Source organism: Tupaia chinensis, unplaced genomic scaffold (assembly GCF_000334495.1).
Source record: "Tupaia chinensis unplaced genomic scaffold, TupChi_1.0 Scaffold145870_1, whole genome shotgun sequence".
NCBI lineage: Eukaryota > Metazoa > Chordata > Mammalia > Scandentia > Tupaiidae > Tupaia > Tupaia belangeri.
This window is the reverse complement of record NW_006205727.1, coordinates 1,194,561-1,213,221: the sequence shown is the minus strand read 5'-3', so window position 1 is coordinate 1,213,221 and position 18,661 is coordinate 1,194,561. Positions and strand designations below refer to the sequence as shown.

Below are 18,661 nucleotides of genomic sequence, written 5' to 3'. Positions count from 1 at the left end.
TCAACAACAAAAAACTACTTCACAGAATGTATTTCCATTTTTAAGGAATTGTTTTTGGTGAGAGGGTTTTCTGTGAGGAAATATGGGAAAAAGTATCCAACCTGTGTCAGATTGACCTAACATTAAATAGTGTACCCTAAGAAGGATTTTTTTCACATTCAAATATTTACCAACATAAAATACGACTGTGTCTAGTGTTAGTGTCATTCATCATCTTGGGGTCAGAAGGCTTATGGATTTACTTTAATAATGCTACCATTAAACATTTATAACGCTATACTTAATTTGTTAATTCAAAAACACTTACTGAGTACCTAGGTCCTATTCTGGGCCCTTGAAACATAGTAATGAAGCTATCATGCAGGTTGTTTCCTAAAATTATAAGCAAGTGATATACTTAATACATCTTTAGGATTTATCTAAAATTAATTATCTCTGTTATAAAAATTCTCCATTTTTTTGTCATTGCATTAAGAATGCATTTGAATCCTAATTTTGTTTTTAAATAATATGCATATAAGGTGGTTAAGAAATGAACATTAAATAAAATTGATATCTGTTTTTGACAATAGCAAAAATTCATATTATAAATATATTTAAAGTTTATTTAGGCTTTGCTTTCAAACGAGATAATATTTTCTTTCATAAACCCTAGGGTGTCATCACAGTCTTGGTCAAGATTCTTGACTCTTAGTCCATTGGGATATTATAATGTGATCTAAAGGCCTTAATGTTACTCTTAGTCCATATGCATACTGAACATTGTTGGTAGGCTGAATTAGCATGTACTCCTGCTTTTCAGTGTATAAATACATGCTGTAAAATCATATCAATATAAAACAAATTTTACACATTTTAGTTACCCATTTTCTCAATTCACAGGTATTTGAAATTTAACTCTGAACAAAGTTATTTTGATATAAAAATAGTTCTTGTACTTGAAAGAATTAGTTCATAAAGCCACAAGGGGGCCCACACAATATATTGTGTGTAAAGCATGTAGCATATGTATCCATATACCCTTCTGAGTACTTTGTAAGGATATAATAGCCAGGACAATAGTACTACACCCAGCGGTTGTGAGTAAAAGATAAGGAAGTTATATTCTTACCAAAAAGGAGAATGTGCGATAGAAGTTTCTAAGAAATACATTGACGAGGCATAGCATCACAAAAGTGAACAATGAAGGGTTAAAACTTGAAACTGGAGAAATGGTGAAGTGTGGTGAATGTTATTCACTGTAGATACCTTTTCTGTCAGGACTTTCCAACTGCTCCAAGACCATTAACTCTAGTCGTCCAGTTGCAGAGTTCTAAAATCAGATAGAATTACTTCTGCATGAAAAAAATATGTGGTATTAATTCAGTTTTTATTTGTAATTGAGAAGATTTATCTGTAATGAAGTTCTCAAAATATTAATGTTCATTTTTCTTTTTTTAACACAAGCTGATGTCAACATTCTTTCATTCGATAAAGGAAGATTCTTGAAAAGTAATTGGAGTCCTTCCTTCTATAAGTTCCATCAAGATGTTTTCCGTTAAGAGCACTCTTGTATATTTTATGAGTCCCATCTATTTTTGTTTTGTTTTATTTACCATCCAGGGGCAGTTCAGCATTAATTTGGCAGGAACGGGGATGAAGATCTCTAGCACAGCAAAGTGGCTTGCTCAGGGGAGTTATGCCTCTGTCATCATACACAGATCACAAGTAAGTCCTGCTGGACCGAAAGCCCACCTGACACATTCTGTGCTGTGAACAAGCGAGAGAGCTCCTCTACCTTACACTTGGTTATGTGATGTGGATGACTAAAGAGTCATTCCACATAATGGGTATATTACATATAAGGGGATGTCCAACAGTCTGTGGCAAAATGGGATTAAAGTAGTAACTTATGTTGGTGGGAAAAAATAGAAGATTGTGTGTAGTTTTTTTTTTTTTTTTTTTTTTTTTTTTTTTTTTTTCATAATACATGTTTTCCATGAACTCTTTGAAGACCCATTGTATACTGGGTTACAACAATTTAGGATATAAAATTTGGTTCATTTTTATTAATGTGTATATATAGTTTTATACACATACAAATCCTTACATGGGCTATAGATATCTGAACATAAAATATCAAATGCCAGGGTTTATATGTTTTATCTAGCTCAAACTTAGGGCTAATGACTTGAAATGTAGGTCTTTGAGAACAGGTGGTGGTTTTAGCTATCTTTTAATTATTAAAGGCTTGTAGAGTTTAATATTTCAAGGCAGAGATTAAATTTTTGGGTTAAATTACTTTAGCACCTTGATTTAGTAATAGGGGTGGTGTTGGAGTACTTTGCTATTTAACAAATATCTTTCATGGCTTTTTCAAAAATTAGGATTATTTAATTATGTTTTGTTTCTTATTTTCCTCTATCTTTATTTAAATAATATTACTTCTGCATATCAATACAGTTTATCATATAGTATTTATATACATATAGCTAGTTTGTTTATATTTTAAGTATAACACATGTATTACTCAAAGTAGAATCCATTTAATTTCCTTGCTGGAATGTTACACTATCATATACACTTTATGGAACGCCTTCTCGTACATAAGAGTTATGGTGCCTTAGGTAGTGGCCTCTATGCAGGGTATCGCTGGATCTAGGTTCCATGTGTTCTCTCTCACCTGTCATGCCCATGAATCAACACCAAGAACAGCCCCTTTCCACTCTCATGCTTTGTGACTTTTTTCTTTCGATAAAATGACTTTTGTTATACTCCTAGAAGTGTTTACATGGACACAATTTGCAAATAAGCATCAATATTATAATATTCATAGCCTTTAAACATTCTGTTTATGAAGACTATGAAACTGTGCTTTCATTAATAATTTTAATTTTTATTATATCTTTGTATGGATTAACTACTGGGCCTTCAAAATGTAGCTATTTATTTAGTATATTTAGGTCTAATCCCTTTTGACAGAAGAATGAGAATATGTGTATTACTTTTTTAAGGTATATTCTGAACAGATACAAGGATAGACTATTCTAACCTATGTATCCAGCTTTTAGATAGCTTTGGGTTAAACATAAAGACTGAATTCTGGCAAAGGTCATCAGTAGCTATGACTATTTAGTAAAAGGATTCATTTTGCTTTTACTTAAGTTTTATTCTAAAGTTTAATAATTTATTTAATTCACTGAGAAGTTCTACCTTGATAAAAAATGTGACATATGGGACCAACAGTTAGCATAATGGCTATGTTGCTGGACTCCCACGTAGTCGACCACGGTTCAAGTCCCGGACCCGGTTGCTTAAAAGTCACGCCCGGCACTTATACGTGTGTGCCCAAGATCCCTAGAGGAGAATGGAGGAGAAGGGACTGCGGCGTGGCCATCCCCCCGGGGGGGTGATTTCTCGCTTGCTGTCTTTGTGTCTCTCTCTCTCTCTCTGTCTGGCGAGTGCACATGCCCTATAGCAAAAACCTTTCAAAAAAATGTGACATATGACAATATTTCTTTAAATTTTGTGTCTGATATAAAAGTAAGACTTGTGAAACCCGAATATACTTATAAAAACACAAACTTACTTTCATTTGTCAGTAAGTTTAGTCAAGATTGAGTTTTCACTTCAACAATCTGTTTGGGAATGAGAAGTATACAAAATTGAGTTTTTACTGCCATTCTCTGTTTACTCAGATTCTGTGGAGTTATGAAAGAAAAAGCATTAAAAAACTGTGGTCTCAAATATTCTTCTACCTCAAAATAGATGGAAAATCTCTTTCTACCCTTGCTACCTAGATGAAAACAAGTATCTTGCCTTCTCCAAAACAACAGGAGTCCAACCTTTTTCTCCCCCTCCTTGTCTCATTGTATCAAAACGTCTTCAGTCTTTTGACTTTGAGACCTAAAGATGAAATTCAGTCTAAGGCATGTCATTTCCTGACCTCCCTCCTTCAATCCACTTCTGAAGTTCCTCAGAGAGCTCTGCTTCAGGAAAAATCTCCTTTTTCAAGTTTTTCTCTACATACAATGACTACTTTTTAAGTTTTTTGTAACTACTACACATTTTGTATTAGTGATTATAACTGGTTTAAGGCACATAGCACAACATACTTGTTTTTTGATACAGAGGTTCCCCAAAAGTTCATTTAACTACATTGGCACTCAACTGCTTTAGTAGCTTATAGGTATGATGCAACCTAATAAATGGGGGGATGAAAGCATTTTGTGAGAAAAAACTAGTATATTACTAACAGGCAAAAATTGATTAGATTTCATTTTGATTTTGTTTACAGAATAGGTTACCACAGAAAAACATTCGTTAGTCTGTTCTTTTTTTTTAAAAAAACATGTTATTATATAGTAATAATATACACAACTAAATTAGCCCAGTTATTATTTTCTTATTTTTCATTTTACTACCTTCTATACCTTTCTCCAGTGTGTGTTTCTAAGGCATCCATGAGATACTTTAGATCAATGGGGCAGAAAATATCTTTATTTAGCCTAAGAGAATCTTATATAAAATTATGTAAATAGTAGCAAATTGGGAGAGATTTTAATAGATTCATAGAAACAAAAAGCTATCTTGATGAAAACTATGTGGATTGAGATGAATTGTCTAATCCGAGTGTAGTTTATACTCAGTAAGTAGCTAATCTGACTCTCAGGTTACCCATTTCCTTTTTTGACACCATCTTAATGACCAATTTCAACTACTATTGAACAGTATGGTCTTCGACCTGAAATACAATTGTTACAAGAAACGGTGGCGAATGAGTTTAGCTACATGGTTCAGAGCATTTTTTTGTTCTGCTTTATGCACATGGATGCCAGCATATGTAAGATTCTCCTGTGTTTCTGTGTCTTCCCATTTCAGGATGGAACCAAAGTCTATGGCAGGTGTGGAGGGTTTTGTGGAAAGTGTATTCCTCACATGACTACTGGCCTTCCAGTTCAAGTAATATGAATATTCGGAAGAGGGAAATACACCCCAAAGAGATACTGCCTGGGACGTGCAAAGAACTGGTGCTCATGTCTTTACTCACTTCCTGAAATGTCTGTGTCCACAATGTCTCTGCCTTTTTTTTCAGAGTGCTCACCAGGGATTCAAATCATTGCTTATTCTTTACAAGGACTTCAAAATAAACTTAACAGATATATGTGATTCTAATCAGAATCTTTAAAAAGAACAAAATTGGGGCCAAGGGTAGCATGTTGGTTAAAGTGCTGGAGTCCCACATGAACAGCTGTAGTTCAAGCCCTGGACCCAGTGACTGGAAAATCACATTGGGTGCTTGTGTGTGCATGCCCCAAATCCTGAGAGGAGAATGGAGGAAAAGGGATTTCAGTGTAGATATCCCCCCTGGGGCAGGGAGTGATTTCTCACTTTTTCTCTTTCTGTCTGTCTCTCTCTGGTGAGTGCACGCACCCTATGGGAAAAACGTAAATTTAAGTAAATAAATAAGAACATAATAATTTTTGATAGGGAATACTAGAATGTTTGAATAAATTAAGACAATGTTACTGTTAACAGCTTGGACTGGACCACGTTGTATTATACCAGGAAACACACATGTAAGTCTCTGCATCTCTACTTAGAAAACTACTGTACAATGAATGGATTCTTCTACTTGTTCAAATGGATAACCTAAAAATTAGGAAAACAAACTTACTCAGAACTACTATAAACATAATTGAATCTCAGGAGAACAGCAAATTGTTACGTCGAGAAAGTACACAGCGGGACCAGCAGATGGCATAATGGTTACGTCAACAGAGTCCCACATAGTTGACTGCAGTTTGAGTCCTGGACCTGGTGGCTTAAACTCACACCAGGCACAAATGTGTGCATGCCCAGGATCCCAAGAAGAGAATGGAGGAGAAGAAATTGCAACGTACCCATCCCTCCAGAAGGTGATTTCTTGCTTTCTGTCTCTCTCTGTCTTTCCAGTGAGTGCACACCCTCTACAGCAAAAACCCCTCTTCAAAAAAAAAAAAAAAAAAAAGTACATAGCCGTATACTTTCTACTGATACAGTTTAGATACCTAATTTTAATTTTATGTTTCCTTTCATTTTAATTGTGGATTATGGTGCTTCAGTGAAAAAAAAATAGTCCTAAAACTGTGGTACAAATATTTTATTAAAAATCCATGTTTATTAAATATTAAAGTTTGTGGGTATAATACAGATGATACATTGGAATTTTATTTTTAAAACCTACCTCTAATTTGATTGTACTTATAAGAGCAATACATTTTTGTATAATGTTTATATTCTATTATGCATTTGTAACTCTTATGTGTATATGTCCATTTTTAAAAAATGTATTTTCTCAAAATTATGTACTGTATTTTATTAATCAAATACTGTTAATTCTTGAAATTTTGAAGATTCTATTTTAGTAAACATAAAGTTATGTTTACATAACAAAACTTTTATTAAAAATATCAAGTTACTTTATATTGTAGATTTCTCAAAGCCAGAACATGGCAGTATAAATATTAACAACTCATGGGCAAATTCTCAGGAATTAAGAAAATTTTTTTTCATTTAGCTAATTCATTTTTCCATTGTATGGTAATGTGATTTTTGAAAGATAGGTAGACTAATAATAATTTTCTGTGGTAACCTATTCTGTAAACCAAAAACTGGAATCTAATAGATGTTTGTCAGGAAACAGTAGTATACTAGTTTTACCCACAAAGTGTTTTATTCTTCCCATTTATTAGGCTATATTGTACCATATAAGGTACTAAAGCAGTTGTGTGTCGATGTGGTTAAACGAATATTTGGGGATCTCTGTATCAGAAAAGAAGTATGTTGCACTGTGTGCCTTAAACCAGTTACAAACATTAATACAAAATGTGTAACATTTTCCAGAAATGTTTTCATTTATAGTTAAATCTTATAATTTATGAACATTTAGATAATAAACATATTTATATGATGCATTAACATGTGTTTTCGTCTTCCTTACATGGAAAAAAAGAATCCTTCATCGCAAAAGTCTTCAACTATGACATCACTTCAGAAGTTCTAAAACATTTTTTTATTCAGATTATTGCAGTTTGGACGGAAACAGCTCCTTCTTATGACAGGAAACATGAGCAGAAAGGCTGACAAAAACTTGCAATGCTTCTTGGGACCAGCAGTTAGTGTAATGGCTATGTCACTGGACTCCCACGTAGTCGACCATGGTTCGCGTCCTGGACCCGGTGGTTTAAAACTCACACCAGGCACGTGTGAGTGCGTGCCCAAGATCCCGAGAGGAGAATGGAGGAGAAGGGATTGCGGCATAGCCATCTCCCCTGGGGGGTGATTTCTCGCTTTCTGTCTCTCTGTCTCTCTCTATCTGGCGAGCACACACGCCCTATAGCAAAAACCTCTTAAAAAAAAAAAAAGAAAAGAAAAAAAAAACTTGCAATGCTTCTCAAAGTTTGTGTTCATACAAGGAGTACTCATGTCCACTTAGGTTCAATTGGCCTAACCAAGTCACATGACCACGTCCGAGACAATGAGGCTGAGAATGTACTTCCCCTACAGACCAGGGAAGCCAGTCACCTGGCTTTTGTGGAGACATAGAATCCTGTCCCAAGGAAGGAAAAAGATCCTTGTGATATATCCCTCTTCAGCCTTTCAAGAAATTGCCAACATACTCTCCGAAGTAGTGAAGTCAATCTAAATTATCACTGGCAGGGTGAGAATATTTTAGTTTAACCACATCCTCAATCACAAGTGATTTCCTTTTCCTTATGGAATGGAGTATAACATGGTATTTCATTGTTTGAATTCATATTTATCTGATTCTTAGGGTAGAAAGAGATTGTTTCGTATATGTTTTGACATTAGGTTTCTTTTTTTTTTTTTTGGAGAGGTTTTTGCTATAGGGTGTGTGTGCTCGCCAGACAGACAGAAACAGAGAGACAGAAAGCAAGAAATCATCCCCCCAGGGGGGATGGCAATGCCACAGTCCCTTCTCCTCCATTCTCCTCTCAGGACCTTGGGCATGCACGCACACACGCCCGGCGTGAGTTTAAGCCACCAGGTCTGGGACTTGAACCACGTCGACTACATGGGAGTCCAGCGACACAGCCATTACGCTAACTGCTGGCCCCAACATTAGGTTTCTTTATCTAAGAATTGCTATCTTTCTCAATCTTGTATTGGTATTTTTTTAAAAACTATTTTAAAATTTTATTTATCATTATGATTATTATTTAATTTGCTGCAGGGCATGTGTCTTCACCAGAGAGAGACAGAGAGAGAGAGAAAGAGAAAGCAAGCAGCCAGGTCTGGGACTTGAACTGCTGTCAGCCATGTGAGAGTCCAGCACATTAACCACCACACCACCTGCTGGCCCCAGGATTATTTTTTTTAATTGAAGGACTTTTTAACACTTAACAATCAGAATGAGAACAAGAAAAATATGCGTTCACACTTTGGGGTTGATATAAATTTCCTTTCTTTTTTCTCACAGCAGCTATTTCGAAATGTACTGCTTTACTTGAATAGTTTGCCTCCTTGTGCCCCCAATTCAGATTATCAGTAGTTAGCATTACTTTCCACGTCACAGAGAAAGCAAGCTATGGAAAAGGAGTCTCTTCAACTTCCTGGCACTTTGGCCTCTATGCCCCATCTTCTCCCCCACTTTGAAAGAAAGAAAGAAGAAAGGGAAGATATTTTTCAAGAATTAAATGTAAATAAAATATTATAACATAAAAAGAAATAAACATTTTTAAATAAAAGTAAGACAGTTTTAAGTGAATATGATTTAAAGCACCTGAGAATCTCTTGTCAAAAAGCACACTTTGGTAATATACATTATACTAGGTGCAGATATTGATATTCAGTATATAATAATGTTCTATATTTGTTTAATATTAACAAAAATACCTCCTTACATCATATTTTATATTTCCTCCCCATTCTTTTTCTTTTTTTTGAGAGGTTTTTGCTATAGGGCACATGCACTTGCCAGAAAGACAGAGAGAGACAGAGACAGAAAGGGAGAAATCACCCCCCCACACCCCCCAGGGAGGATGACCATGCTGCAATCCTCTCAGGATCTTGACACAAGCGCACGTGCTTGGCATGAGTTTAAGCTACTGGGTCTGGGACTTGAACTGTGGTTGACTACATGGGAATCCAGTGACATACGCATTACTCCAACTGCTGGTCCCTCCCCTCCCCATTCTTTGAGGAGAAAAGATTTACCTGGTCATGTATAAAGCCAATCACTCAAGTTCAGTTTTTTATTTTCTCCTACTCTGAATTCTCTAGGACTTATTTCCCTTAGATTATTGTGTCTCCCTGTCCTTTCTCTTTCCACTGGTCCTTTCTTTTTACCCAAAGCCATGTTTGCTTCTTCTATTTTAAAAGGAAAATAGCTCATTTCCACTTCCCCATCCCCGTCTCACCTGTATTCTTTCTCTCCTTCCTCTCTATGTCAAAATTCTTGAGGGGGGTGGCCGGCAGGTGGCATGGTGGTTAAGGTAGGTGGACTCCCACATGGCTGACCATGGTTTGAGTCCCAGACCTAGCAGCTTGCTTTCTTACTTTCCTTCTCTCTCTCTGACTCTCTCTGGTCAACTTCAAAAGAGTAAAAAAAATTAATAAAATAATGATGATGAATAAAATTAAATAAAAAATAATTCTCAAAAACAATTCCTGGGGACCAAGAGGTGGCATGGTGGTTAGGGCTCTGGACACTCCTACATGGCTGACCACAGTTCAAGTCCCAGATCTAGTGGCTTGCTTTCTCACTTTCTCTCTCTCTGCCTCTCTCTAGTCAAATTAAAATAAATGAATGAATAAATAAAAATTAAATAAAATATTTTTAAAAAATTCATGAGGGAATCAGGTATCCTCATGGTCTCTTCATTCTCACCTTTCATTCAAGCTATGGCTTATTACACCATAGCTTTGAGCTCTCACCTTTCCACCAATTATGCTTTGACTAAAATTACAAATGAAATTCTGATTGTCAAATACAATGACATGTTTTGAATTATTTTTCTATTGATTTTTTTGAAAATAATTATTTTATTTAAGTTTTTATTTATTTTATTTATTTATTTTAATTTGGCCAGTGAGAGACAGAGTGCCCGATAGAGGGAAAGTGAGAAAGCAAGCCACCAGGCCCAGTGCTTGAACTGCAGTCAGCCATGTGGGAGTCCAGTATCCTTAACTACCGTGTCACCTGCCAGCCCCTCTTTTGATTTCTCAATAGCATTTGGTGAGGGAGGAAGATAGTCCCATGGATGCTGTGACTTAGTTAATTGCCCAATGTGTGTTTTACTTGGTACATATTCCACATCCACTTGCAAATAATGAGCAGTAATTGTGTGTATTCTTCTGTAAAGTGAATTATGTTGAGTTAGCTTATCATATTTAAGTATTTTCTATGTCTTTACAGACTTTTTTCTAATTGCAGTATCAATTATTGTGATACAATTTTTATAATTATAGTGTCAATTATTTTTATAATTGTAGTGTAAATTATTATTAGTAACTGTTAATGAACAATTCTTCAACTATAATTGTAGATTTGCCCATTTCTCCTTTTAATTCTCCCATTTGTTTTTATGAATTTAGAAGTTGTTATTAGGTGCTTACATATTATCCTATAATTTTGCCCTTTGTGCTCGACCGTCTCTCAAGTAGGCATTATATGTGACCTCCTCCATAAGTTCTTCCCAGATCATTCTATAAATATGATATTTAAATTTTATATGTATTTTATTTTTTCTTATATCACTTTTTTTCATTCTATGCAAATAGGATTTGGCCATTTATCACTCTTCAAGATCATGTAACTTGGTAAAAATTAGCACTTACTCAGCCTCTATTCTGTGCCATGTATGGAGAGATACTTTATATTTTTATGTTAATTAAGGCTTACAACAACTTTATGAGGTGTCACCATATTACAGATCGCTTCATGTAATGGTAGAAACATTTTTGCATAGTGTGGGACTGATCAGATACAAAGCTTTTCTTTATACTATACCCTGTGTTTCTGTTAAGGAGAGAATCTATTCTGTATTCTCACAGCCACTTTCAGAGCATCTAAGAGATAATATAAATTTAGTAGTTAATTATTACTATATTAAAATACTCAGGAATTTGGTTCCATATGAAAATGTATGAAAAACTCTTTGTGAAGTATAACTTACAGATATTTGATGGAATTGATGATTGGATAAGAAAGATAAGGTGCACAAGTACCCCAGGAACATGTTCAGAAAGATAGATGTGTCCCTGGAGAGTTCTATGCTTATTCTCCCCATTGTGGAATTTGTAGGCAGGTTAGAAGGAGACAGTGGCCATCAAGCTTGTTTTCTCAAGGATCCAGTTTCTTAGGTCTGTGTTAATTAACATATTTTAGTTTTTTTTAAAAAAGACTTAAGAACACCTATAAACATTGATGGGAATGGATGATAGGCAACTAATTCTTTATACATATTTTGCAGATATCTTTATTTTGTAATCACAACTTATTCATAATTGAATACTGGTTTGATAAATATAAATTGTTTTATGATGTCACAATATCAACCAAGGGAGATAAAAGTATTTTATTTTACTCTTCTTTGATCTCACTTGTCAGGCTAGAATTTATCTTGGCTACTAAATGTAGCTATCAGTAAATGTTGGTCATTGCATAAACTTCTAATTTTTAAAATGATTATTTATTTTCAATTTTAAAAAACTATTTCTCATTATTTTTTCTAATAATTTAATGCATGTGTTATAGTTGCCAAGCATGTAATTAAATATTTTATTAAAAAGTAAATAATAAGAACCAAGTATGTAGCACCATTTTCACTTAATATTTTAGAGATAACTGTAATTGTGTTTCCTACATTCTGCTTACCCTATTTCTTCTGCACCTCATTTTCTATATTTGAAACTTGAAAAAATATAACTGACAACAGTGGCATCTACTGGCCACTCATAACTATTCCTCAGTAGAATAAAGAAAAACATGCTAAAATAATTTTCTTCTGAGTTTGTCTGGAGAGCTTGAGATATGATGCATTCTGCGTACTACGTTTGAATTGCCCTTCGTCCAATTTAATGTTGATAACCATCTCCATATCATACCTATATCATGCATAGAAACATATATTTTTTTATGTACTTATGTCTGAGAATATCCTTAGAATATAAAATCTCCTTTGACCTCTAGGAGTAAATGATGAAGTTGTTTCCCCTCCCCGCTTTGGCAAATCTTTATTCTATAAACAGAGAAAACTTGGATTAGAGACAAGCATTTTCCAGGCTGTAGTGGTAATGAATAAGGTGACATTAAATAAGCTGACTGCTTGAGTTTTTTTTTTTTCCTCATCTGTAAAATCAAGAATTTGAAATAAATAACGTCGAATATACTTTCCAGCTGTGAAAGTTTATGTGTATAATTTGTCTGGTATTTTAGTTGGTAGTTACTATTTGTAAAGTGAATAAGGCTATTTAGAATTTAATGTGAGCAAAAATACAGTTCTACTCCTTTTGAAAACTCTTCAACTTACATATGTCAAAGCAAAGATAATGTTCCTTTCATAGTTTTGTACACCACGTTTCGTAGTTAAGAAAACCTGGGCTTTTGATGTGCTCTGCCTTTTCCAGCTGTGTGGTCTCATAGCAAAACACTCAATCTGAACCTCGGTATTCTCAGTTGGAAAATAAATAGAGGAAAAATTGCTCTACTTACCTTTCTAACATAAAAATTGTATGAATATGCTTTGAAGAGTAGAAAGTGCCACATTAGCTGCATCTCTTCATTTTAAATACAGAAAACAGCTTTGAAAGCATTATAGTGAATAGAAGGCAGGTTCTGTGGTGAAAACTCCAACTCTACTGCTTAGATATGCTTGCCCTGTAACCTTGAAGACATCACTTAATTTTTTTTGAGCTCCTTTGTTTCTACTATAAACGTGGTATAATAGTACTTGTCTCACGTTGTTGCCGCTAATATCAGTATGTGACACGTTGCTACTAGGTCAGGCACACATAGTAAGTTCATAAACGTTAGCTATCTTTACTCCTGCCATTGTGACCTGTATGGTCATAGATGATACATTTGTGAATGAATCTTACTGTATTTGAACAATTCATGTGTGTACGGTGGGGGTAGGGGAGTAGAGGGAGTGATGCCTTTTTAGATACAATGTCCCAGGGTTAGTGCAGAAGCTGTCTTTTTTTTTTTTTTTTTTCATACTTTGTTCACTAAGTTTAGCTCACCTTGGGCCCTCTGACCTAGATCTGATGCTCTCACTATCTCTGGTCAGCATTTGCACTGGGTTCCTGACCTGTTTCTCAATTAGGAATCACCTTTCTTCTAGCAAAGAATTAGCCACAACTCTGTGGATTAGATCTCTCATTGTTGATATCATTCAGGGCTTGCCATTCTTGTGCCCTCCAGCCCCTTCTCACCCTGATCTTCTTCCTAAGTCTCTGCTCTTTTCTCTTGTCTGTGTTTTCTTCTGTTTCAGGATGCCACATAATGAATGCCACAGGATGTGGCAATGCTGAGTGCTTTCTAAGCAGCTTCATTAAATGTGTAACTCAGATGACTAAAAAAGATGTTAAGGTGCCAGTCAAGCCAGACTGTCACCAACTTCAATTATAGCAGCAAGAAGGCTCTCTTTATAGGGAGACAGCTAGTCTATGACTTGGTATTAATTCTTATGCTTTGTTCTGTCTTTCCATTACTCCCTAAAAGGAGTCTTGAAAAAAAGACCCTATTTTGCTTTAATCCAATATATTTAATTATATATACACACACACACACACACACACATATATATATATATAATGTGTATATTTAAACACAAACTCATATACATGTTTACATAAACATGAACATATATACAATCTTATATATGTTATGTATAAATTATATATATAGAGAAAATATCTCTGGTAAGAAATACTTCCCCAGAGATGGTAGGTATCCAGAAATGAGCCAGTCCTCATCTACGTGGTACCCAGAGGGGGCATGAATCACTTCAGACATTCCCAACTAATCAATCTGGATGTGTTCTCAAAACTCTTAGTATAGTTACCTGGATAACCACTATCAGTATGTCAAACTTGGCACATATGGGATATCTCTGTTTTCTCTGAACAAAGTATACACAGCTCAGAAGAATCCAGTATTCCAGAGCCTAATTAGGAAAGCCATTCTGAATATATTTACTGAAAACAACTCTAGGTAGATACTGGGCTAAGGATAACTCAGCTTGCAAACAAGGCCCCTGCCATCACAGAGTATGTAATTTCACACGCAGTTTCTCTGAAGCTTCTGAAATAACAAGTGGTGTAGTTTTGTTTCTGTTCTTTTTAGTCAGGATTGGGAGGGGGGAGCCCAAAGGCATTATATCGTTTAAGTATAGGCAGGCCAAATCCCAGTTGGGGTTTGGGGAAGAAGTTAACTGAAAAGGAAGGTTGCATTGAATCTAAGGCAAAGATGATTTAAAATATTGCTGGAAACCTTTCTGGGAGGAAAGTCGTCATTTATTTTGATGTTCAGTATCTAAACCACTCTCTTTGTATGTCATGAATGTTCCATTTTTATCAGATGGACCATGTTTCCCCTCATAGAGGCTGAAAATATCTCCTACTTGCTTTCTTGAACCTGCTCAACTGGGACAGAGACACATGACGTCAACTCCATCAGTCAGAAGTATCATCTCTGATGTCAGAAGTTAGGGACTCCAAGAAGCAGAGGCAGTGCAGTCCACTAGTGACACAGGGTACCACTAGTGACACAGGGTATCCAGGCCCAGAGGCTGCAGTGGGAGCTTGGGGCAGCAGCATGCACCAGCTGGGCCAGCTAGGAGTCCAGTGCCCAGCTGCTATGTCAGCACATCTCAGTGTTCTGACTCTGAAGAATCTGGACCTTTTCTTTACTAGCTGCAGTCTGATATACTTTAATAATTTACTTTCTTTTGAGTTGACTAGAATTTTCTGAAGCAGAGAACAAGGAAAAAAGATTACTATGCAGACCCTAGTTAATTCAGCCTGTGCTCAGTGTTGCTGGAGGCAGGTCTCTCAATTATGTAGACAGAGAGGTCGGTTTCTAAGTCTTATCAAATGCAAACCATACTCACATAATTAATTTTCCTTTCTAGTCCAGCTTGGCTTCCTTGAGTCTTTTAGAATATTTTTTGTACAGAGAATTTTGGGATAAGGACAGGCATTTCAAAGCATGCAAAATAAAAGACTTGGGTCTCTAAGGACTGACAGTAATAGGTTTTAGCAAAGTTGAAAATATAAGGAGGTCTGGCCCCTTAGTGCAGTGGTTAAGGGAACCTGATTCTACCCGACCTACTGAGACTGCAGTGTTAGCCCCGGTAGCTTGAAAAACATGGTAGGTGTGTGCACATACATGTCCCAAATCCTTAAAGGATGGGTAAATGAAGAGGGGATTATACTGTTATCATGCTCTACTGGGAGGGTCTCCCCCCACAAGTGAATACAAATACCCTCTGGTAATTAAAACAAAACAAAACGAAAGTCTCTGGAATGCTCTATGCCATAGTAGTAATATGCTGCTCAAGAGCAGCTGGACCCCACATGGAAACTGCAATTCAAATCGTTAGCCCAATGACCTAAAACATAGCAGGCATGCACATGAGTGTCCGAGATTCTAAGGGCTGGAAGAAGGGGATTGTACCATGACCAAACCCTGTTGAGGATACTCATCTCTTCCTCTTCCTTTTTCTCTTTTTCTCTCCTTCTCACTCATGCATGTGTACGTGCTCTATTGTGAATTTATAAAAATTAAAAAGAAACAACAAAAGGTGGAGTCATGTTTGGAACTAAAACATGATATCCGATTGTACATGTCTAATGCTACTTACCTGCCTCCAGTCTTGCCAGTCCAAGAATATCTACAACCAAATTAAAAGATGTGTATCAAATGCAGACCCAATATGAATGCTCCTCTCAGAGAGAGGTATGATGTAAGTATTGCCAACACCAGTACTACTATTATATAGAACCTGGCCAATTTTCTTTATGGAATTATCTACCTATATAAGTGGAAAAGCTCAGTTTTAATGAAATTCTACTCTACATCCCTTAGCAAGTCTGGGAAACATCAGATCTCTCAAAGAAATTCATAAATTGGCCTGAGATTCCCCTGAAAACTTTATGTGTCCATTCTCTCATTCAAGAAACTGACGTTCTTACTATGCTCTAGGAGCTATGGGGAGGCGCCAACCAGCCCTGTAGATGCTTACACTCTAATGCGTAAGTAAATTTGGCTGTGACAGTGCTTCAGCTCAAGTTGGCCCAGGGCATGATGGGACTAAGAGGAAGACTTAATCAGTTTCATTTAAGCTCAGGCTGTGCTGTGAGCCAAGATTTAGTAGAGTCTGGTCAATTTTCAATATACGTGCTGATAAAACCAACTTTACAAGCTGGGATATTTTGAGTTAGAAGAAGAAAAATGCATCTTGAAGTGACTCAAGCATTAGAAAGTCTTCTGGTTACCTCCACTTCAGAGATCTGGAGTAATATAGGCCTTCTTCTCCTCCCAGAGGTAGAGAAGACATGAATACAAAAGGCAAAGGGAAGAAAAAGGCCATTCTAATATGGTGTAGTCAAATAATCAAAAATAGAAGTGAAATAAAGTCATTCTCAAAGACTACGTTTCCTCCTTGTAGACCTCTGGTAAATGACTGTTAAATAATACATGTCAGTAGTGAAGCTATTGATCTACTTGCACAGAAGTTACAAAAGATCTGTATACATATAAATAATTACTGATTGCAACAATTAACAATAAAAATAATGTCTTGTTTTTGAAACTAAAGTGCTGACCTACGATGAGTTTGAAAATGATTGGGAGAGTGATTTGCAATTAAGGTTTTCTAAAGATCTCATTTTGTTTTGGAAGACGCTAGAGAGATAAAATTTAGGTTTTAGTCAAAAAGCATGTTTAAAATTGTAGTGATGACGCTGGCTCTGTAGACTAGTGGTTAGGGGAGCCAGCTCTCACATGGCAAACTGTGGTTTGAATCCAAGCCTTGGCAGCTTGAAAACCATTGTGAGTGCATCTTTGTGCTTGCCCAGGATCCCAGCAGGATGGAGAAATGAAGGAGAAGGAATTAGGGTAGACTATGCTCTCTCTTTTTCTCTCTCTGTCCATCTTTGGCCAGCAAAGATGCCCTTGGCACTTTTAATAAATAAATAAGGCTGAATACTACACAAAACTTCATCAAAAAAGAAGGTAAGGAAGAAGCTAACTGAAGTGAAGAAAAAGTATGGCTAAGGAGAAAAGAACAACAAAAACTAAAGGCATGGTGAAACTCAGTAAACATGTATCAGTCATTTGATTTTTTAAAAAAAGCTTAGCTTATGTGCCTTAAAAGTGATGAACATAAAATGAAAAGGCTCAAAATAAAGTGTTGAAGAAGAAATATTTTAGGCAAGGATTAACGAAGCCAAATTGGGTGGCATTATTAAAATTAGGCACACGCCCTATGGCAAAAACCTAAAAAAAAACCTGTGCATTCCAGAAGAACTGAGACAGATCCTGAAAAATTTCTGTACCCTGCCACAAGTGTATGATTTTAAGGGTCTAGTGATCAGGTGTGTGTTGTGACATCCCAGTCTGATGATAATAAAAGTATTCTACTTCGTAACACACAAAGAAGAGGGTGTGGTGGCGCCCGCCCTATGGTAACACACAAAGAAGACAAAAAACAGCTGGTTGAGTGCTTTGGGTTCAGGAAGCAGTATCTTCAGCAATGAAGAATAATTCTTTGGCCCTTGTACTGGATTATGACTGGATTGTGGGACGGTCTGACCTATCTCCGAACAGGGTCAGCCCGATGAGGCTGGGGCACAAACAGCTCTGCTGTTTGGACCACACGATCTGACACACGCTATGAAGTTAGAAATGTCGGTGGTGGAAAAGCCATCATGTGGAAATTGTGAGAATTCATGGAAGAAACACCAGACAAATCCCTGAGGTCTCAAAACCAGGCCATGCTGTGTGCAGGGACTTTCGAAACCACACCTGTGTACTCGTCTCCAGAAAATCACCTTATTTTACTGCTCAAAGGTGGTTTTATTGTTATCTAAAATCAGAATAAAATATTAAAATTAAAAACACTAACGTACGAAAGCAGGAGTAAGACAATCTTGCTGAAACATTAAAGTAAGTTGGTGTCCCTTTGACATTATAAGCCACAGTCAGCAGAGGATGCTGTTGCATCTTTTATGAAGTGCTTTTCTGCAGACTGCTTTCAAGGGCTGTGACCTTACAAAGGACAGGAAAAGAAAATGAAAGTGAGTAGCAGGGTTGGAGACTTCCTGCTGGGTAAAACAGCAAGGCAAGGAAAAGCCCTGGAAATGCAAGGTGATTGTAAGCAGATAGAGGCTTTGGTTCCAAAACCATCCTGAGATAAACCCTTGAAAGTGATTTTAAAGACAAGAAAACAATATAATTGAGGAACTTGTCCACTACTCTCTCCTCCAAGAGGTGTTTCAGTCATCATAAGAACTAACTAGTCTGGGATTCTGCAAACTTGATCTTCATTAAACAAAATTGCTCTAATATAGGATATGGGTTAAGATAATTTTGAATTTATTCTACTGTTATTTTGACTTTTTGGCAAGGTAAATGTGTATACCAAGTTTTGTAGCATTTTTCCTATTGGCC

General features: G+C 36.2%; 1 protein-coding gene across 1 annotated transcript in view; it reads left to right on the top strand.

Moving 5' to 3' along the window:
• ADAMTS20 (ADAM metallopeptidase with thrombospondin type 1 motif 20) overlaps positions 1-5,191 on the top strand; it is a 183,356-nt gene extending 178,165 nt beyond the window's left edge. Inside the window, exons 38-39 of the mRNA XM_006168548.1 lie at positions 1,603-1,707; positions 4,861-5,191. Coding sequence (XP_006168610.1) covers positions 1,603-1,707; positions 4,861-4,950 — 195 coding nt within the window. The 3' untranslated portion in view covers positions 4,951-5,191. The remainder of the gene's footprint in view (positions 1-1,602; positions 1,708-4,860) is intronic.
• The last annotated feature ends 13,470 nt before the right edge of the window (positions 5,192-18,661 follow it).